The sequence below is a fragment of the Aspergillus bombycis genome (genome assembly GCF_001792695.1).
Source record: "Aspergillus bombycis strain NRRL26010 chromosome Unknown contig00002, whole genome shotgun sequence".
NCBI lineage: Eukaryota > Fungi > Ascomycota > Eurotiomycetes > Eurotiales > Aspergillaceae > Aspergillus > Aspergillus bombycis.
Genome location: NW_019170004.1, coordinates 6369 through 28856, shown reverse-complemented (window position 1 = coordinate 28856; position 22488 = coordinate 6369). Strand labels below are relative to the sequence as shown.

Genomic DNA, 22488 nt, shown 5'->3' with positions numbered 1-22488 from the left:
CGGTACCCAAGCGACGTGGGACCATCACCTAGATATCAATCGCGTGTCTTAACACAATTAGCCATTGAGGTTGAGTATATCTGGTCGCGACACTCAAATAATCCAAAAGCTTAGCAACGCAGGCTATTGACATAGGATATCAACCTCACTGCGAATCGCTCAGTGGTCTGAGGTAAATCCACTCTTCAGGAATTAACTACCACTGCTATGACGGAAACATGTCCTGTTACTTCAGTAGCCTTGGTATTTCTTCATGGATTTCCATTTCGTGCGAGGCATAAGAGTACTTCTGAACAATCTAGTCATAACAAAACATTTTATCAATGCAGCAATTTTTAAAAGGGCAACATCCATATCCGAATTTGTATCAACCATCTCAATGAGAAGGCCGCCTGCTTATCCTAGTTGTTTGCAAGTCGACTGTTCTCGTCGTCCTCGAGCCGTATTTTGCCTTGTTTGGGAATAAAGGCCCAAAATATGCCGATACCGATAAGCAAGCCGACCATGATCGGTTGCAAGACTTGAACACCCGCTTTCGAGGCAATTGCGCCTGTCATGAAGGGGAAAGCGGCCGAGCCAGCTTGTCCTAGACTCGCAGTGAAGCCTGTTCCAGAGGGTTAGCAAAGCAGTACTGAGCTTGGAGAATGTGCAAAAGAAAGACGATTCTCGGCCAACATACCTATTGCCCCGACATGAAGCTCCGGAGGCACGATTTCAGTAAGAACATACAGTCCAACAGGGTAAAATGGTCCGATGAAGAAGCCTGTTTGGATTGTCAGCGTTTCAACGGTTTCTGCTGCGAGTGTCCAAAGTGAATTACCCAAGAGGAAAACTGCGACAGCATTGACGGGGATACTCGGAACGATCCAGAACATGAGCTGCATCGCCAGCGCCAGCACGACATAAATAAACACCATTCGACGTTCACCAAACTTGTGTGTGATATCCGCGAGAAGGACCCGGCCCACGGTAAAGCCGGTCCAAAAACCGGAGGCGATATATCCTACTTTCTTCGGGTCACCATGTCTTACTGAGACGATGAACTGGACAATCCATCCTGTTCAGGTTAGCTGAAACTGAAAGACATATATACTTGGTTTATGTTCTGAGATCCTACCTCCAGAAGCCACCTCCGCACCAGCATAGAGGAAAAAGAATCCATTCAGGATCCACACCGACCGATTAGCTAGCGTAGCCTTCAATTCACTGCTAGCGGTATCCTTGGCATTTTGCACATTAGGTCGGAAAAGACCTCGCCTGAACGTCCATGCAAGAAGCAAGATATTTACAACGCCCACACAAAACACGATCAAGTAGTAATGATGCCATTCTGGCGTCCGCGAGGCGATTGTGTTAGCGATTAGTGGAGCAATGATAGTTCCCAATCCATATACAGCATGAAGTATACCCAGCCATCTATGAGCGTTTTTCACAGTGATCGTGAAGGCATTTGCCTGCGCATCCTGGAAAGCGACACCCATGCCTGTGAAAAAGAAGGCGGCCATGAAAAGAGGATAGGGCGGATGCCAGAACATGAGTGCATACCCGAAGCATTGAACCGTTGCGCCCAGGAGTAGCGTGCCCCCCGTTCCTAGCCGGGAGCAGACATGGATATTGGCAAAGCAGGCACAGAGCCAGCCGGTAAAATTGACGAGATAAATGAATGAGACTTGCAGCAAACCTATGTCGTAGGTTGGCTGGATGTAGGGTATCAGGACACCAGTGGCAGCGTCTACACACTGTCAGTTCGGAGTTTTTAGTTTGTCCGGATGATCAGAAATACAGACCATTCAGTCCAGCTACCATGACCGCAAAGTTTGAACTGATTATTTTGCCCATAACCTGGCGAGCGTCCCTCTGATGATAGAAGGATGGCTCGGGAGTTGAGTCAGCGTCATCCTGCGCGATACGGCCATTTTCCGTCTCGGTAGCCATGGCTGTAAATCCTCACTACTGAGGTCGCAGAAGGAGGAGAGGCAAGAAGCAGATGATGCTTCGATATCTTTTAGTGTCAGGCTCCCGAGCCACAATGAGTCTACGCCAGGCTACGGCGACACGAGTGACATGGTGGAGGGGTAAATTAACTACGAAGGTCCAAGCGAGCTTACTCAAGCCTTGGCGATGCGAGGGGCGACCTTGGTTCAGAAGGCATAAACCTGCTTCAAATATACTCCGAGGCAAAGTCTCATCCAGTTTGACTCAAGGTATTGGCATCTGAGCCAAAAACAATCCCCTTTTTAGTGATTGAAATGCTGGACGGGGCTGCCCAATCGTGGCGTTGTTTGGGACTTTGCTGATCTAGGGCTAGCCAATCGGTGCCCTGTATGTACTCGGCCAAGTATGTACCTAAGTAGTAGGTACCGAGCCACCTCTGTCCCTTTGCTTTGCTTGCTCCTCCCGTTCATTTTAAAGGAGATCCCGTATATCTGGCAGGGGTTTTGATCTCACCTGAGGCGGAAATGCCAGATCTGAGGTCTAGAGGCTGAGCCTCTGAGGCACTTCAACTCAAAACGTTGAATACCAGCTTTGTCAAGCTTATGGGACAATGCCTTAGATAAGCTTCTTTACCCGCCACAGACAATAAAGACTCGATTAAACCCATATCAGTTCGCTCAAACCCCATAGACATTGACACATGGAAATCAGCACCGAGAATAGGATGAATCTCTAGATGAGACCTTGAAACGTGTCGAGGATTGTGTCTGCGACAACACGGCAAAGTGTCACTGTAAGGCACAAATTTTCAATCTACAGTTTCACTCTCATTGTCTCTCAGAGGGCGTACCCTCTGCATTTATGGCAATGCGAGATACGATCTCGATTTATCATTTAATCCACAGAATGAGGGCGGAGCCGCTGTGGACCGAAACCAGAACACAATAAATAACTAACTAACCGAAACCATGACTAACAGAAACTTCCCCAGAAAAATATGATCCCCCTACTAGTACTCCATACATTGAGATAGGAATCACGACACGCCCATTTGTCCGGGGTTGTGATAAATCGCGCATTCATCACTGGGCGGCTACCCCGGACCCCAGAAAGGCAAACAAGGAACCGGATGTTTTCCTGGTGGAAATACCCGCAAGTTGAAAGCCGTGTCGGTCGAGGCGGTACACACCGCAACCGATCCACAATCGGGCACCGCGGGAGAGCTTGTTCGAGATACCTCGGGATAATTATTTGGTAATGATTACTGCTTCGTCCATTCACAGGGATTCTGTAGGTTAATTACCGGTGGAAAAGCCCCATTGAGTCGTATCCGGGGCAATTTAGGCTGTCCTGGAGATGGAGCGGGGGTTGGTATCTGGGGTTGAGCCGATCTGGGGTACGTATTCCATGGGGAGATCGAGCACATTTGGAATAACTATCAAGTCAACGATTATGATGAAGCTCAATTCCGCTGACCAGGGTACTGTGCAGACGCTCAGGAACTTTCTTTCGGAATCGGGATCATGTTTTCGTGTTCCTGTGGAATGGCTCCGAGGCCGAGGGTAGCCGAGTAGTATATACGAGTGCGTACTTCACTTGGCTTAAACCTTGAACATCATTGCAAGAAACATCCGCTGGCTTGAAGAGTTTTTTTTTTCTTTTTTTCTTTTTTTTTTTTTGGAATTCTCCTTCCAGAAGAAGGTTGAACAATCGAACTCAAAAACGAACCTATAGGCAATGAAGGCTGTACACTCAGTGGGCACCAAGGTGTATTCTATCTGGAGCAGCACAGGTGATTATTTGCGTTTCTGTAGATTAGCATATCGCATGGCAAGCTGATAATGCTTGCTTAGTTTACATTTTCATTTATACAAGAGCATGGATCAGTTACATAACTACATCCTTATCAACGAGTCTATCTGTTTCTGAACGATTAGGTTCGCACACGTTTGCACAGCGGAGCGATTGTGTCACAGTGCTCATGCAGTGACGGCAGATCTGCATATGTCCTGGTTGAGTAGGATTGATTGGATACAATGCGGACATGAAGGGACTGTCCGCATTCGTCCACGACGCCATGCCGAAGCTTATCCCGCTTGAGGCCGAATAACCCGTAGGGCAAGAGTATGGAGAACAGGTAGACATCAAAGGAACGCCGAGTACAACCTCTAAATGTATCTATCTTGAGACTTTATGGTCAATTTCTCAACCCCCCTTGCACCAAACAACTGACACCGTGTCCAACATGCATCAATGGCCTCTATCTCGCTCCATCTTTTTCAGATCCACAATAGAATGTGACTGCGGGCCTCCAACAGCCCAGACTGGGTACTGGCAATTTCTATTACATCGCATATTCATGATTCGTTCTGGCCAGCAAGTGACCCACTGAAACCAAGCGATCTTCGCCACCGATGACAGGCTGAGACAGGATATTCCGCTGGTGGAGACTGGGGTTAGTGCAAGTCGACGGGGTCAGTATGGCTCGTTCTTGATTTGAAGAATAAGCTCGGAAGCCAAAGATAGGTTGAGCTGTGGGATTTACTGCCTCTTAGTGTTCCCCTTTCCCCCGACCCTCCTCTGCCAATTTCCTCACCAGGCAGCTCTTCTGCTCGCCCTCAGCTTCTAAGCTCCTTTATATATCTGAGCGGGGAACCCTTCTCTCCCTTTCTTCTCTTGCCCTCACGCAAGCTCCACTTGCTATAATTCGTTTTAGTAAAATTATTCATTCCTTGCATAGCAAAAAGGTGGTCATTATGAGTCCCCCTCAGATTGTCTCGTTATCCCCCCCTGTGAACCATGTGGAGCAGGTTGAGCAGCAGGACAAGCGTATGCCTGACGACCAGCGATCATTCAACATAGATGAGAAGAAAGAAGATATACCCCAATATATGCAAGATGCCTTCGGTGACGAGGAGTTTGCCGAAGTCAAGTACAAGGTCCTCAAGTGGTGGTGTGTACTGGGGAACCTCAATTACTCCTGAGCAATATCTCTGACAATCCATCCTTCCCATAGGCAATGCGGCTTGCTCATGGTGGCCGAGACAGTGTCTTTGGGTGTCCTTTCTTTACCCGCGGCCGTCGCCGGCTTAGGTTTAGTCCCGTACGTACACTCATGGGGGCGATGTTACATTGACTGACATTATATCGACAGCGCTATCATTATCTTGATTTTCTTCGGAGCCCTGGCTACATACACTGGTTATGTGATTGGGCAGTTCAAATGGAGATACCCTCACATCTCGAACATGGCCGATGCGGGCGAGGTGCTCGCGGGCAAATTTGGACGTGAACTACTAGGAATTACCCAGACATTGTTCCTCGTGTTCATCATGGCCAGTCATATACTCACGTTTGTCATTGCCATGAACACCCTCACTGAGCATGGCACCTGCTCCATTGTCTTTGGAGTGGTCGGAGCGGTGGTGTCCTTTGTATTGTCCCTGCCTCGAACGCTGGCCAAGATGTCCTGGCTCTCGCTTGTTTGTAAGGGACCTTCGATTGTATTTTCTAGGGATAATACTGACCAGCAACAGCATTTATCAGTATTCTGTCAGCTGTTATCATCACCATGATCGGTGTTGGCATCTTAGCTCCCGGAGCCGGGAGCATGCAGGTTACGGTTAAGACCGACCTGGTCCACGGATTTACGTCTGTCACCAACATTGTTTTCGCTTTCGGTATGTTATAATCCACTCTGGCGAGCTCGATAATCCTCTCTAACCAAATTAGCTGGACATGCCGCCTTCTTCGGTTTTGCCGCCGAGTTGAAGGACCCCCGGGACTCCCCAAGGCTCTGTGTTTACTACAGAGCATTGACATCTCCCTATATATCATTGCAGCCGTGGTCATCTACCGCTACGGTGGTGCTGATGTCGCCTCTCCCGCCCTGGGGTCAGCAAGCCCTGTCGTCTCGAAAGTTGCCTACGGCATTGCCTTGCCAACTGTAAGTCTCAGCTCTAGAAAGCCGAGCACAATGACTAATAAAACTAGATTATTATCGCCGGTGTCATCAACGGCCACATCGCCTTCAAATACATCTATATCCGTATCTTTCGTGGTACTGACCGCATGCATAAGCGCGACTGGGTCGCAGTCAGCTCCTGGGTGGGCATTGCTGCGAGTCTGTGGATCCTCGCCTGGATCATCGCCGAAGCTATTCCTGTCTTCAGTAACCTTCTCAGCTTGATTGTATGTGTCCTGTAGTCTCAAGGTTACCGACTATCGTTCACACACTAATATCAATAACAGACTGCCCTTTTCGCTAGCTGGTTCACCTTCGGCCTGAGCGGAATGTTTTGGCTGTACATGAACAAAGGTCTTTGGTTTTCCTCTCCAAAGAAAATTCTTCTTACCTTGGTGAACCTGCTGGCTATTGTTGTCGCTGCCACGCTTGTAAGTTTGCTATCTACCCCATGGCCAACCCCATACCATTTTCGACAGGCCAGTAGCTGATGTATATACAGTGTGGTCTCGGCCTTTACGTCTCCGGTAAAGCCATCCACGACGACCCGAGTAGTGCAAGTTTCTCTTGCGCGAGTAATGCGTAACGTTTCAGGGTTTGGTCTTGCCTTATTTTATGCGATACAGCGTGCGTATATATATACGGTGGATATGGGATTGGGTTCAATGGCGTTTGTGACTGTGTGATGGTATGACTCTTGTATATATGTACCAATACATACCGGATTCTCTACAACGACTATAGTATTCCCCTCTTGGATACAGCCGCTTTATAACTTAAGGGTACTCAGGGGCTTTTTCGGTGAATATATCACGTAAACACACTGAGATCACCGCTCCCCGAGCCACTCACTTACCCCATCGGAGCAGATAAGACTTCTGGATGTGTCCGAATACTCTATACGATGTATCTACTGCGGCATACCTCCTCGTAGTCCAGCTGGGGTCTGATACAGTCATCGTATGTCAAAAGCCTTCGTTGCTCGGCGAGAACCACATCAGAATACAGGCATATCCAATCGTGTTCGAATGGCCATCATTCTTCGAAAAAAGCGCAATACTTTTGCTAGTAGCTTTTTATATGGTTTGATAAGGACTATGACAGAAGGGTCTCTCTTTTTTGTACTAGTATCTAGCCTACCAGGACTGACCATAGCAGACAGGACCTTGGTTTCCTCTCTTCGGTATCAGGAGCCTTAATCTGTCTAGCAATATTAGGGGTGTTCATATTGATCTACCGAGTCAATGAAAGCTCATGCATAACTCCCTTATCTTCCAAGGGGCTGTCTTAGGATGCCATGATGCTATACTTCAATTTCTTGCGTGCGCTTGCTTGGATACATGATGAACAGTGCGTTAGCCACCTTCCAGGATAGACAAATCTGAACCCTCATCCAGACGGCAATAACCTGCTCTGCTGTAGGCCTCACCCCTGGCTGCATGGACGGTGGTCATCTGCAGAATCTTTGGGGCTGATCAGGAGGGCTCGGGCTCTTGGTGTAAAAGGCCAGAGACGGTGTCTATTTGGGATTGTTAACTAGGAAGGTGATAAGGTCAAGTAATATAATGTCACTCTCGAGAGAACTTGCTGGAAGGATATGCTCGAGTTGATGACGCGAAACTAGATATAGTATTTCACTAATACCTCCAGGCTGACAGTTGCGCAGTAGACAATCACGGTGTGCTGTGTGATAGTGACCGTCGGGTTTTGGTGAAATGTAGTGAAGGTGTTGGTCATACTACGGATATACTCGTCTAATCATCAGATCATGCTTTACTATCATAGTATTGTGGCCAGCCACGATGCAAACTCTCGAATGCAATTAATGTCTAATAATACAACAAACACTTATCTATTCTGACCCCCGACTAGCCCGCTTCATCCGTCTTCGTTTCCGTCGACAGGAGTCAATCGCCTCGGGCGTCAAGATCTCTGGCGGTAGGTCAAAGTCTCGCTCGTCCATCTCCGGAACGGCATGGCCAAAGGCGAACCGGGTCCGGCCCTTTCTATGTGCCGACAGCGCCGTGTCCCGCAGGTGACGCTTGGCATAGAACGAAGTAAATGGTTTCTTATCATCTACGGGAGGTGGTAGGGGTGGCAGTATCTCCGGTTCCATGGGCTTGGTCTTCTTTCGCCCTTCAGACACCGTTGATTTCGGCTTCTTCCCGGCTGTTGCAGACCGAGCTTCCTGAATTAATTGGCGGGCGGCCCAGGCATCTACGTCATTGATATCCGGTGGCTCGCTGTAGCTGGGAACATCCGATAGCGACACACTAGGGGAGTCTTCCGCTTCGGAGTCTGGGATGCCAGGGGCTTGGTTATGCTGTTGTGTCATAGTGTCCTGGGCTTCTGCATTCGCATTTAACGAAGGATTGGCGGCGGCAGCGGCGGCCTTCTCCTTTTCGACCTTGCGTCGCTTCTCTTCTTCCTTCCAGATCTTGAATTTCTGGATCAAGGCGGAGATTTCCTTGATGAAGTAGTCTCGCTTTGGTTCGTATTGTTTCTTCTCCTGGTCAGATAATAAACCAGTGATTCCCATTACCCGCAGCCAGTCGTGGCTCTGTAACTCGTCCAGTAGACGATCCAGCTGTTGTTTCTCATGTTGGGCTCGTTCTCGCTCAATATTCCGCAGCTGTTTTTCTTGCCGTTCGTTTCGTCGATGGGCCTTGAAGTATGTTCCTTCATTCAGGGGGTCCTCTTCGGGTGTATCGCTAGGTTCATTTGATTGCGGTTCGGGGAGACCGATGGACTCGCAGTTGTGTAGCTGAAGGAGAGGATTCCCGAATGGGGTATCTGTGTCGGGTGCGGGGAGATCTGACGAGGAGATAGAGGACTCGGAATGATCATCGATAAATTTGATGGCAGTATAGACGGCAAGGAACTCTAGAAGCGAGTTAGTCTGTAGCTCTCAGAAGCTTGACAAGCATTGGAGCGTACCCGTCTTCGGCGGCTCTAAGCTCAGCAATTGTTCGTAGTTGGGGAAATACAGGGCCAACTCGCTTCTCGCTCTGGAACCCCCATCGTGCGAACGAAGTGATCGGCGCTCCCGCACCGCGGGTGTGGTTTGCGCTGATGTTGGTTGTTGCGACGGTGTCGCAGTCTTCTCGTTGGGCGACTCCGCAGGCAGAGAGCGCGCCTGGACGCGATTTTGTGTGGCGGACTCCGGGAGAGGTGTGTCCGCATCGGCAATACGGCGTCTGCGAGCCGAGGGGGTCGTCGTGGTAGTGGTAGGAGTAGCTTTCGCGAAATATCGTCTGATATCCGTGGTCGCGGGCGAAATGGTATCTAAGGGATCCGGCGATTCACGCGAGAGGAGCGAGGGGGCGGCGGCGGGGGCCTCATTGCGGTGAAGTCGGAGATGCGTAGCGTGTGGGGTGTCGGAGGGCGGATGATGATGGGACGAGGGCGAGAGAAGCGGTCGGCGCGCAGAGGAGCGGCGCGGAAGAGAAGAGGGGGCGCGCCGGATATGAGCGACCTTATTCTTGGGGGTGGTCTTGGAGGGACTGTCGACAGTCGTCGTATCGAGTAAGTCAGGAGAGCTCCTGCGCCGACGAGAGGAGGGAGGAGGATTCAAACGAGGGCGTTTCGACGGAGATGGTCGACTGTCGTCGTCGTCGTTGGGGGTTTCTTCTTGTCGCACAGAAACGCGCAGAGACGACCGAACAGCCATGACGGTCGAGGTCATTGGGGATTTCAATGGCGGGAATTGACGGCAGGCAAGGTCGATCTCATGCGGTCCCCCTGTCCCAAGCTGAACACCTCACTTTCATCCGGATCTTCAGGGTGTTTTTCTTCTTTGTTTCTCTCGTTGGGGGAAGTTTTGACGCTGCCGTCGCGCGGTTTGGGATGCTCTGTGACCCGTCATTACCGTATTCTATTCTTGGCGACTCCCTTTTTCCGGCCTTTTCGCTCCCAAGATGAGGAATGCAGGAAGTGTTACTGAGGTATGGTATGTTATGGGATGTTCAAAAAATACAATACCAGAACCGAACGGTACAGCAGCTCCCTTAACTCTCGAGCAAATTCATTTTGGTGTTAATTCTTTGAGTAGATTTTAGCATCTTCTATTCAAATCACTCCTTCCCCTAGTTCTCTTTCTCTCTCTCTCTCTCTCACTCACTCTCCATCAATGACTTCACTTTCGATGGGAAACGTACACCCAATCGCCATGTGATATACTACTAAGCAAAATCATGTCCACTTCTCCTCTCGGACTTTATTCCGACGGTCATCCTGGCCCCTGGTCATAATCTACGAGATTATTCCCCGAATGGCAGTTTCAATTGCCTTGAACCCCAGACCAAGAAAAGAAACGTGGGGGCAGTGGCATGGGGAAATTTTCCTTCCTTTGGCTTCAAGTCATTCAATAAACTCCCAAGAATGAGCCCCATCGGATCTCCTCCCCTCCTTCTGTGGGGTGCGTGGGGGTTGCGAATAATCATCCGCATCATAGGCTCATGAGAGGAACTATACTGGACATGAGCCACTGAATGCGAGGCCCCCCTCTTTGGAACCACATTTTCTTCTCCTCATATCTTCTATTCTTTAATCCTGTCGCCCCTCCTTCTTTCCTGTCATTTTCTTTTGGTTTTTTGTTTTTTTTTTTGTCTTTGCGTTTTGTGATCCCTCTCTGGTTACCGCATTTCCCCAGTAAGTCTAATCTTCGCAACTAACTTGTAGGGCTCGTTCGCTAATTCGCGTTTAGCTACCCTAGATTTCACAGTTACATCGCTATGGCTCCAATCGGAACATCAGCAAAACGCGCTCTGACCCCCGGCTTCTACGTCCCAACGGTCGCTTTCTTCGCCGGCCCCGATGAAGATGTCGATGTCCCCACCGTTGAGAAACATGCCGCCTACCTCGCCCAGTCTGGAATCACCGGTCTAGTCGTACAAGGCAGCAACGGCGAAGCCGTCCACCTAGATAGAGACGAACGGAAAACAATCACAGCAGCTACCCGTCGGGCATTGGACGCCCATGGCGCCGAGTCGATGCCGGTCATCGTCGGATGCGGTGGCTCGTCCACCCGTGAAACCATTCAATTGTGCAAGGATGCCGGCGAATCTGGAGGTGACTATGCTTTGGTTTTACCGCCATGCTACTACAAGTCCCTGGTCAGCACCGAGGCCCTTCGCGAGCACTTCCGCGCCGTGGCGTCCGCATCCCCCGTCCCGGTTTTGATCTACAACTTCCCCGGTGCATCGTCCGGTCTGGACCTCACCTCCGACGACATCCTAGCACTCTCGCAGCACCCAAACATTGTGGGTGTCAAGCTGACCTGCGGTAACACCGGGAAATTAGCCCGCATTGCCGCCCAGGCCAAACCAGAATTCCTGACGTTCGGCGGGTCGGCTGATTTCACACTCCAGACCCTCGTCGCCGGTGGTGCAGGTATCATCGGTGGCCTTGCCAATCTAATCCCTCGGTCGTGCGTATATGTTATGAAGCTCTACAATGAGGGCAAGGTGAAGGAAGCCCAGGCGGCCCAGGCGGTCGTGGCCCGAGCAGATTGGCATGCGATCAAGGGGGGATTTGTGGCTGTTAAGAGTGCACTCCAGAGCTATCGAGGATATGGCGCACAGCCGCGCCGGCCATGCGTGGAACCGTCGGCCGAGGAGGCAGCTGCTTTGAAGGAAGCATTCAGCGAAGCCGTAGAGCTGGAAAGACGGCTAGAGAAGGTTTAACAGACTCATGATTTTCATTTATACCATGTAATTACAGGCTGCATTAAGATACGAGGGCGACGTAATCTATCCATCGATTTTCAATCCTAATATTGATCCCGGGTTGCAGACGAAAACACTCGCAACAAACTGGGAGAACCAGGGTCCCAGGTATAGAAATACTGGAAGCAAAAACAGATGCACCATTTCCTCTAAGCACTGTTGGCCTTCCCTTCGTCGATTCCTACTACTAAATTAGATGTAAAGCAACCTAGTCACCAACTGGAGAGATAAGGAACTATGCTGGCTTCATGCAAAATCGTTCCCTCAAACCCATGTTAATATGAACAAGTATGGACCTCCTTCCCTCGCTGAAGGGCACAATAATAAGATATGATACAGTCTCAGTGAAAGCAATTATACCTAGTCATGCGCTGTAGACTAACGTCCATGCCGTCTGCCTTGATTTTTATCTCCTCGTGATCTGCAGCAGCACGTGAGAAATCAGTGCCATAACCCTAATACGCCTTCCCCACGCATGGGATCCAGAATACAACTTCAACTATGATATCATAAAACCCTTGACAAACATACAACTCAAGAAAAAGTTTTGAAAATGAGCTGAGCACGCACCATATCACGCACGAAACTGTGCCACTAGTGTCTGAACAAACCAGACAAGATCGTGGACTTAGTACACACTGAAACGTCCCAGGGACCGACGGAAAGCTACAGCTCATCTACGAGGTTGCGGAAGAACCGTTGTCCTAAATATGGTGAGAAGGGCAATTCGAACGAGTCTTGGTTTTCGGCGTGTCTGATGCAGGAGTTCTTTCTACCCTTTGTTTATCATTCATACTCCCACGTTTCAGAAAGGCATCACAGAATGGTTGATCAAACTAGGGACTTCTGCTTGCTTATCTACTACCTAGTCTACGTAAGATACTGTCCCGACTTCTGTGTACTACTATCTGGAAGAAAGTCAATACAGGATACTCCCAGATTTGAAACAGTTCTCTAATCCTTGAAAAATATATTTAGTAGCGGGGTTGTTGGTCCGATATCCAGGGAGAAAGAGATGTGAAACAGTACGTTAAGAAGCCAGGTTCTATTATGAATATACAGACAATCGTATGATGTGCTAGCAAGAAACTTATTCCCCTGTGTAGTGTGCACCGGCGTAGAGCCATAACAAGGGAGAAATGGACAATTTCTTATGCACGATCAGTCGTGGTTCAGTTGGTATAATCGACCGGGTGGTCTATATAGCCTGGTGTTTCCCTTTATTAAGTATATTGATACTTTTTGATGACTTGTTTGAGCTTTCTTTTCCTTGAGGCATTCTCACCGTACGATTCATAGCCCTTCTTCTGTAAGCGCCCCGATCCACCTAGCGCAAGACGTTCAGGGGTTTCACCTTGACCATCATCGCCTACCCATCCAGACAAAATCATCCAAGGCATTGATCATATCATCATCAAGTGAGGCTTTGAGTGGCAAACGCCCACTAATCGAGCCACCCAGTCTCAACATACTAAAAGCGTTCAACGAGCCAGTCCACCAAGGAAACCAACTCGCATAGATCGCTGTTGCCAATAACCCCAACGAATAAATAAATCCCTTTCAGTATAGACACCACAACAATTCCTGCAATCGAGGTGGACGGCTTCTGGGAATTAGCCCCTAGATCGTAATTTAACCTCCAAACTATTCCCAGTAGACCTGACCTCAGTCATCCAAGCTAGATTGGCTAGATACGCCGCTATGGTAAACGCATTCCCCAGAACATCCGGGGCAGCCGCAGGACTTCCCACATATTAGCTGATCACACCATCTGCTCGAAAGTTGCTGAGCCATGATCCTGCGATCAAGACACTATCCACTCCCTTCATCTCGAAGGATGAGACAGGTTTGATGCAGACGTTGATTTCGTTTTGACAAAATGAAAAACTTGCTTTATCCAACTCGGCCAGGAAATTTGAGCTTAAGGTTCTTCCTAGTGTAGCGAGGGCGATGCAGATATAGCCGCTATCGCTAAGTGATACGTTTCTGTGATCGTATAGGTCGGTGTATCAGTTGACGAGGTCAAGCCAGGAGTTGGGGCCAAAAAGTGCGAGCGCCGTTGTTAGGAGGGAAACCTTGTTGTAAACTAGCTCGAGATCTTCGATTGATGGCATGCTGTCAGTCTCGCGCTTTTCCGTCGTGTTGGACTTTGGTGGTTCCTGAGGCACCCGAGGCGGTTAGTGATATTCTGTGCTTTGTGATTCCGGTCTTACTGTATGGCGAGGCCCACTAATCCCTGTATCTCACAAGACCTCCCACATTTGGCGCTTGGGTCGTCGCGGAGGAGTGGTCCGGCTTTCTGGCCTTTCATATAGTTCGGCAGCTCAAAGTATCCTGCTGTGGTGTTGACTGTAATACGGAAGCACTAGCCAATTTGTGACGAGGTCTAACGATTTGCCATAGCCTGCTGCAGTCTCAGAGAGAGAGAGAGATTGAGATACAGATCTTCGGTAAAGTCTTGTCTGGCTCGAGTGTTCTTCCACGGTGTCACCTGAAGAACGGCAGGCATACAGGCATGGACAGCCCAGGATAAAGCCCCCTCGGGTATACTGAAAGAACGTGTTACATTTATAGGGATCCCACTTTATCTAATTGATAAAGCTCCCGGCATTGTATTGAAATCGGTTGGAAACTCGGAAGCAGATATATTCTGGTAGCGAGCTGTAAAGCTGAAACGTGGAAAGAATTGTTGAACCATACCGGTGTTGTAGCCCCTTGGCAGCTACCGTAGCGCGACCATTGCGCCAGGTGAGAGTATGTTGCGACATCTGTCCAACCTTTGTCTGCTAGCACAGCCATCTGGCGAAGTGTGAAGGTTCGAGTTCGCCCAGTACAGTGTTGTACGTGTATTACAACGGCACTCGAACATATAGTAGACGTTAAAGGAATAGTCAGCACGCTGGCAACAGACTGGATGACTTGGACAACCTTATAGCAAATCTCATTTTGATAATATTTAGCCTGAATTTCTTCGGTACAGAAAAACTCATAATCGCTGGTATCGGCACTATAATGATCCCTCGTGATAGGACGGTACGTGAGTTTGCAAATAACGATCCAGGAGAAAAGAACCAGAGCTGCGTATAACAGCACAAGCTAAACGACGTATGTCGAACGTCGCATTGAGTCGCATGGGTTTCTTTAGGGTCATCTTCTCCCTGGTTCCTACGAGCAGCATGTATCTGGTTGCTAGAAATGAAGGGCTGGGAGGACATCTCTGACTCCTCTGGAGAATCCATCACAGGATAGAACACAGGTTTGGAACAACCTAGGCTGCACTATTTGGCTGTTATAATAAGTCTGCGAGAGGGGACAAGGCTGAAATGCAGGCAAGGGTCATTGCCCTATCCTAGCCCCAATTGGCTAGGTGCAGTCATTGACGGCGCCATCATCTTGCCCTAGTAATAGCATCGCATACTAGGGCTTGTATCAGGAAATCACGAATCGGGGGTTGGTCTGTCTGTCGCAGGTCGCTTCCATTGCTGTCTGGACGATTTCAAGTAGCACAATAAATGATTTTACCATATCCTTTTCGCGTGAATGATTTTAAGAAAAGTAGACATGGAGAGCCTTATAAGCAGATGTACAGATTAATAGTAGCTGGTCAAGCACTTGACCGCCTGAAGAAGGCTAATCCTGTATGGAAAGGCGGTAACTGAGCTGTCTATTTGGACCCCGACCGTTGGAAAGGGATTTAAGAGCTGTGTATCTCAGCATTAATACCTCTGCCAAAGATGCCTCGTTTAAATCCGAAAAAGCACATATGGCATGCTTATATAGCAAATATTCTATGCTAGTTTTTAGACCCAAAAAGAATCGCTATTTATGTCATCATCGGCCGGAGATTGTAGCTCTCAAAAGGATACACTATTCAACGAGGCAACCCTGAGAGTGTACAATTTATTCTGCCGGAAGATACGGTACTGCCCCGTCAGTAAGCGCCAGCGCTCAAGAGCGGCTCAGCTCGGGGCTTAGTAGACAGGTCCGGTCCACTTGAAACCACCGTCATACGCTCATACAAATCCAACATCTATTAATGCCAAAGCCCCATGACTTCGAAAATGCGACCCTCGATTCTCCTCTCCAGGAGGGTTACATATTCCAGAATCCCGACATTACAACTTAATCATTCCACCAACAGAAAGTCCTCCCATATCACCAGCCAAGAAGTCTCCACGCCGTCAACATGTAAAAGTCTCAATCAACATGCAAATCCACGACACCACCACCTATATCAAGACTAGCTTTCTGGGCAGACAAGCCAAATTGGTCCAAAGCTGATGTCAACACCCTCCGCTGTCTAGTAGGCCGTACAATGGACGACTCTAGTGCTCTATGGCTGTTACAGAGCTTTTGTCCTACTTTGGGTATGGGTGTTGTTATGGGGGTTTCTAGTAAGCTTTAATAAATATATAATACATTCCGAACAACGTATCTTGTACAGTTACAAGAGCTTTCAGCTCTGTATCCCTTTCAACCACTATACATGCATACCAGATATGAATAAACAACTAAGATGAACAAAGTGGCCTTGTGCCTCATCTCCTCCCTAACTGTCGAAACCGTTCTCCTCGCCCGCGGAAAGGATAGGCTCCCCTGGAAGCACGCCTTCAAGACCGCCTGCGGGATGAGTTTCATCTCCATGCTGGCTACGGAGTTCGTCCAGAATATCGTCAATTACCATTTTCCTGGGGGTGGCAGCTATGGGGGATGGGCTCTTGGTTCCGTTGCCGTGGAGTTACTTGAGGTTAAGGGCTTGGAAGCAGGCTTGTCATTAGTTGATTGTGACTATGTAGATTACTTAAGGTTTCGGGGTGAGAGGGGTGTGGTGGTTGGAATGTATGAATAGGGCCCTTGGACTATAATAGATAGATGTATGATGATTGGCTCCGCTCCTAATGAACAGTCTGTATGTGATTTAAAGCTTCTTTGAACAAAAGCAGAAGGGGTAAATATCTTTCTCACAGAGTTGCAAGCGGAAGATTGTAAATAACTGTAGTCAGTCAAGTGGGATAAAGGGTAGAGCGAATATAATATCAGACTTTCGTCAATACTATACTACGAGCTTTGCGTAAAAGTCCGTAATTGTGTTCTTTTCGATGGAACAATGTTTCCATAAAGTCAATCCATCGGTTCAAATGCCGAGAGTGGAACAATCTGTAGTTGTGGATGTGAAGCCGGTCTCCACAGAAAGTCGTTCGTCAAGCATCGTACAGGAATGCCCGATTACCAATGTAGATCTTTCGAGCTTCTTTCCCGTACAGTGAAAAGGTGCCCTTGGGCACCGGTCCTACATTCACCGTAGCTCAGCAGTCATTGATTGTGGTCCAATAGAAGCACATTTTCTTATAATAGCATGTACCGAATTGTATCTCCAAGTCTCAGGTGTGGGTCTTTAACAAAGACAGGCATGCAAGTGAACCGTGCACGGAATTGAAGACCGGCTAACATTCCAGCTCCTGGGTACGTTCTCCACGACAACTTCAAGGACTGTGGAGACCTCCGTTGGGGCAAGCGAACAACCACTTCATCTACCACAGTAAATGAAGAAACATTGATAGAATCCTGTCCAAAGCCTACCATACTTATATAGGCGTGCCTTCATTTGTTCAAAACGTCAGTCCGGACATGTATCTGACATTGGCAACCGCCGTGGGTATCTGTTGGGTAGATGTATTTGCAATCGGGCCTTGAATTGATTCCTGACTCGCAGATTGCATGAGCGTAGGGTTTTTGGTTTATTATTAGTAGCTAGAAAACTTCCCCGCTTGGATGAATTAATAAATATGTACTTGTGGGTTGACAGCCAGTTAAAGTTGCCAGGGGGGGAATGTAAAGTTGCAACAACTGATAATGGAACCGTTGGGTGTTGCCCTGGCTCGTTGGTAGAGTGGCAATGCAAAGAAGAATATAAAACGAGTCATACGATTATTGGATCCATGGTTGTGCTGGCGGGTGGGGGTTGTGGAAGTGGAAAGGGTCAGGAACGTCTCCACATTTCAATTGGATGTCTGGGGAACAATCAAGTGATCTGTCAATTCAAGGAAATATGAAGACTGTCTTGTCTCCAAGCGATGTCACTGTAGCAGTTCAAGCGAGAGGGTAATGAAAGAAAGAATAAAGAGGGGAGAGAGGGGGAGGTATCATTCAATTAAAAGACTTCATTCATACTCCATAGCTTCAAGTTGCTAGGTACTAACTAGCCAAGCTATAATACCGGAATAAAATGAAGGGTCATAGGAGATGTTACACTGTAACCAGATGTAACCGTTTCTTACTTTGTTGCCGCAGTGCGACAGCCTACTGATACGGTGACTGTACCCAACATCCCCTCTTGGGGGCGGTAATGGTACGGTATAAGGGAAATCGACAATGATGTGCAGGTCTAAGCCTCTTTCAGGCGCTCCTTCGGAATCCTGGGACTCATTCTCGAACGTCGCCTCGATCCCTCTGTGCCGCTGCAGATTCTTGTTAAAATGAGAAGGATGGTGACCGGTATGGTGAATGGAATGCCAACGGAGAAAGGGATCGACATTGCCAGCCCTTGACTGAATCCACTATCGATTATTTTGCCCCTTCCCTCAACAAAGCCTTATCTACTGCACGACTGCACTTCTGCGTTGCAATTCCTTCCCTTCTTCTTTCTTTTTTTATTCCCCTATGCGATAATCGACTCTTTCCGCAGGGTTGACTCAAGCAATATCATTCAATAATGCGGATCACCCGGATCTGCACCGTGCTCTTCACGGCAACCTCAGCCGTCGCCGTCGGTGTAAATCCTTTGCCGGCACCGCGCGAGATCTCCTGGGGTTCCTCCGGTCCCAAATCCGTCGCTGGGGAGCTGCAGCTGCGCATTGAAACTGACACGCAGCATGGTATTGTGGCCGATGCATGGGATCGTGCATGGGAAACCATAGTCGCTTTGCGATGGGTCCCCGCTGCCACAGAAGCTCCCATCTCCTCCTTCGAACCTTTCCCAACCCCCACAGCGGGCGCTTCCAGAAAAGCGAAGCGCGCCTCAAATTCGCTGCAATATGTGAACGTTCACGTCAACGACACTGAGGCCGATCTTCAGCACGGCGTTGATGAGTCTTACACGATCGATGTCAAGGAGGATTCGGATAGCATTACGATTAACGCCCAGACCGTCTGGGGTGCTCTGCATGCATTCACCACTCTCCAACAGCTGGTCATATCCGATGGCCACGGCGGTTTGATTATTGAAGAGCCAGTCAGCATTAAAGATTCTCCGCTTTATCCCTACCGTGGAATTATGCTTGATACAGGTCGTAATTTCATCACTCTGCCGAAAATTTTCGAACAGTTGGAGGGTATGGCCCTTTCGAAGCTCAATGTATTACACTGGCACATTGACGACGCGCAATCTTGGCCTATCTGGGTGGACGCTTATCCCGAGATGGTCAAAGACGCTTACTCGCCCCATGAGATTTACTCGCGCAATGATGTCCGCAACATTGTCAATTATGCTCGAGCTCGTGGTATCCGTGTGATCCCCGAAATTGACATGCCAAGTCACTCCTCGTCCGGCTGGAAGCAAGTTGACCCCGAAATGGTTACTTGCACGGACTCCTGGTGGTCCAATGATGACTGGCCTCTCCATACCGCTGTTGAGCCAAACCCGGGCCAGCTTGACATCATCTACAACAAAACCTACGAGGTCGTTGGCAATGTCTACAAGGAACTGTCGGACATCTTCCCTGACCATTGGTTCCACGTCGGAGGAGACGAAATCCAACCCAACTGCTTCAACTTTAGCACCCACGTCACTAAGTGGTTTGCCGAGGATCCCTCGCGCACGTACCACGACCTGGCTCAATACTGGATTGATCATGCCGTGCCTATTTTCCAGAACTACAGCAAAGAACGCCGTCTGGTTATGTGGGAGGACATCGTGCTGTCCGCGGAAAATGCACATGATGTGCCCAAGGACATTGTCATGCAGAGCTGGAACAATGGCCTAGAGTACATCTCGAACTTGACAGCTCGAGGCTACGACGTCATCGTGTCATCCTCGGACTTCATGTATCTGGACTGTGGCCATGGAGGCTTCGTCACCAATGACGCGCGGTACAATGTGATGTCCAACCCGGATGCAAACACCCCTAACTTCAACTATGGAGGCAATGGAGGATCGTGGTGCGCCCCTTACAAAACCTGGCAACGTATCTACGATTACGACTTCACTTTCAACCTCACGGAGGCGCAGGCCAAGCATGTCATTGGCGCGACGGCTCCTCTCTGGGGCGAGCAAGTTGACGATATCAACGTCTCCAGCATGTTCTGGCCCCGTGCTGCAGCCCTAGCCGAGCTGGTCTGGTCCGGAAACCGCGACGCTGATGGCAAGAAACGCACTACGGAGCTGACGCAGCGTATTCTCAACTTCCGCGAATACCTAGTTGCGAATGGTGTTCAGGCTCAAGCACTAGTTCCGAAGTATTGCCTGCAACATCCTCACGCTTGCGATCTCTACCGAGACCAAACTGCGATTCAGTCAACGTAGTTTGCTCACTTGCTTACTCGTGTGCTTTGGTTCATTGGGTGGCTAAGCATAGCATGGGATGTACATACCAACAATTTGGATACACCACCCTTTTGTCAGGTTTTCAGTGTTACTTATCTAATTTTGATTAGCTTCTTACCAGCCCCGTGAGATCGAGCAGCTGGTGTGTCTTAAATCGAGAGATTATACTGAACCGTTATTCCTCGCGTATGTCTTGAAAAACTTAAAACACTTCTCGTAGAGGCGTCGATAATACATCGGCAGCAGTGCAATACAGTGATCCAGACTTGATATCCTACACAGCAAACTCTGCTACCATATCATATAGGCTATCCAGGAGAAACAACCGTCACCTCTAGCAATGATACGTGCCAGGGTACATCCACGTAGCCACCTTCAGCTCAATTGGGATACCCCCATAGCCTACACAAGGAAGCACAATGTACCATGGCGAACGACATTGTCGATTAACGCAAGATACGTAACCTACTTGACACGCTCTTCCCACAACAACATCACAATCCACATCAGCCACACCCACGATCTCCATTCACCCCAAGAATCGTGTCATCAACCTCTAATCAAGTTCAATTTCCCATGGCTTCATGTAGACCCAATGGATCGTTACGGTGTGATGGCATTCAATATGCACAGCAAACCCACAACCATCTGCATCTGATACGGATAATGGTTGGAAGACTCGGGCCATCTTTGATCTTCCCCTAGACATCAAGTCGTCGAGATGGACAGTAGATATCTATCTATTGCTTCTAGGTACTGAAGCATACACACTAGTCCATGTCTCTACACCCCGGCATATAATAATAACAAGCTCCATCCCCGTTCCCTTAACGACGACAAGGGACACCAAGGTTGAGAGCACCCCGTCTCCATCAACACGACTCCTGATAAGAACCCTATCCATAGCACCCTCAAGGTGCCAACCACCAAGGTCCTACACCATACAAACTACAACATCACAATCCCCAATCGAACAATAGACCAGAACTGACCAACCCCAAAAAGGCCCCTCCAACCACCCACCCAATTGGCCCTCGACACCTTCCCCCCTCACCCGCCCAACCAACCACTGCACACTTACTACTAGTAGTAGTGCTCAACCAGTCCGCACCAGATCGCCAGCAGCGAAAATCACAGTAGCTACTAGTAACAGGTACCCACACCTACGCACCTCCACCACAACCTCACAATGGCCTTCTTCGCACTTCCCGGGCGTTCCGCACCAAGAGGTGACGAACATAAATGGCTCAGTTAGTGCAACTCGCCCGTCCCGGAAATACACATACGTAAGTCAAACAACGTTGAGAGGAGGGGGACACATTGGAGCGGTGAAGTGAAGCTCAGCTCGCCATGTTGATGTTCGTTACGGAGTGGAGGGGGTCGGGTTGGCGTTGGGTTGGGATCTGTTGTGGACTACTACTAGTACTAGTAGTACTAAAGATAGTGGGGGAGTAGTTTAAACCTAGGATTAGGGGGGGTGGAGGGGGAGCGAAAGATTCAGAGGAGGGACTGTCAGGATTGTTCTTGACGTGCAGATGAGGGATTGCGGCCATGATTGGCGTAGGTTCGCATGAAAGTTCTACATTTTCGGTCCCTGAGCTTTATGGGGTAGGATTATGTTCCTTGTTGGTTTGGCGGGTCGTGCGGTTGGGTATGAATTTAATTGTCGATTCTATTTTATCTTATTGGTTTTACTAGTGGTTCTGAACTTGTGTTTTTGGATCACCCTTGCTCGGGGAATCAGGACATCTTGGGTAAGGTTACTTGCGGATTGATTTTGATTCCTCGATCGATTTAATTGTCAGATCCACGAGTAGAAAAAAATGATGTCGATGTGCTCGGGGTCATGTTACACTGCAGCAATCTTCCGGCCAAATAGTACTGTTGACGAACTGGTTGCTTTACCCTTTTTGTTTCTTTTCTTTTCTTTTCTTTTTTTTTCTTTTTTTTTCTTTTTTTGGTCTTTCCTTTTTTGTTTTTCGCCACTGGATACGAGAGTCTTCGTTGGGTGGTTTTTTTTGTTTTTTTTTTTCTTCTTTTTTTCTTTGCTTTTTCTTCTTCTTCTTCTTCTTCTCCCCAAAAGATAATGTCGATGAGGGGTAATCGCATTGTGCAGCGCATTTCGCCACGCGTCTGAATGGGAAGTACGCCGTCGCAGCAGCATCTGGGCGTATGAGGTTCATTGATTCCCGGGGGACTAGTCAGTAGTCAGTCAGTAGTACTAAGTATATGGGGGGGAGGGGAATGTTGATTGATTGCTGGCATCCATGGTTGGACACCCAATTAGGCAATGCCAGTGGTTTAACCTACTACTAGTAGTA

General features: G+C 48.7%; 5 protein-coding genes across 5 annotated transcripts; 3 read left to right on the top strand and 2 right to left on the bottom strand.

Annotated features, from left to right (window-relative positions):
* Nucleotides 1-401: 401 nt before the first annotated feature.
* Nucleotides 402-1935, bottom strand: ABOM_000428 (putative MFS transporter; the record flags this gene model as incomplete). Its single annotated transcript, XM_022527558.1, has 5 exons — nt 402-604; nt 680-763; nt 821-1057; nt 1118-1732; nt 1788-1935. 5 exons carry the CDS (start codon nt 1933-1935, stop codon nt 402-404), a joined length of 1287 nt encoding a protein of 428 aa, XP_022394578.1.
* A 2741-nt stretch (nt 1936-4676) lies between these two features.
* Nucleotides 4677-6485, top strand: ABOM_000427 (neutral amino acid permease; the record flags this gene model as incomplete). The annotated part of the gene is made up of 8 exons (XM_022527557.1): nt 4677-4888; nt 4952-5038; nt 5090-5421; nt 5472-5619; nt 5668-5881; nt 5929-6126; nt 6187-6330; nt 6402-6485. Coding segments are annotated over 8 exons (1419 nt in total), but the record flags the coding sequence as incomplete, so codon positions are not given.
* A 1266-nt stretch (nt 6486-7751) lies between these two features.
* On the bottom strand, nt 7752-9569 carry ABOM_000426 (acetyltransferase SAS4-like domain-containing protein; the record flags this gene model as incomplete). Its single annotated transcript, XM_022527556.1, has 2 exons — nt 7752-8782; nt 8837-9569. 2 exons carry the CDS (start codon nt 9567-9569, stop codon nt 7752-7754), a joined length of 1764 nt encoding a protein of 587 aa, XP_022394582.1.
* A 1063-nt stretch (nt 9570-10632) lies between these two features.
* ABOM_000425 (dihydrodipicolinate synthase family protein) lies at nt 10633-11583 on the top strand (the record flags this gene model as incomplete). The annotated part of the gene is made up of 1 exon (XM_022527555.1): nt 10633-11583. The coding sequence occupies one exon, from the start codon at nt 10633-10635 to the stop codon at nt 11581-11583; it is 951 nt and encodes a 316-aa protein (XP_022394579.1).
* A 6754-nt stretch (nt 11584-18337) lies between these two features.
* ABOM_000424 (beta-N-acetylhexosaminidase) lies at nt 18338-20146 on the top strand (the record flags this gene model as incomplete). The annotated part of the gene is made up of 1 exon (XM_022527554.1): nt 18338-20146. The coding sequence occupies one exon, from the start codon at nt 18338-18340 to the stop codon at nt 20144-20146; it is 1809 nt and encodes a 602-aa protein (XP_022394580.1).
* Between the last annotated feature and the right edge of the window lie 2342 nt (nt 20147-22488).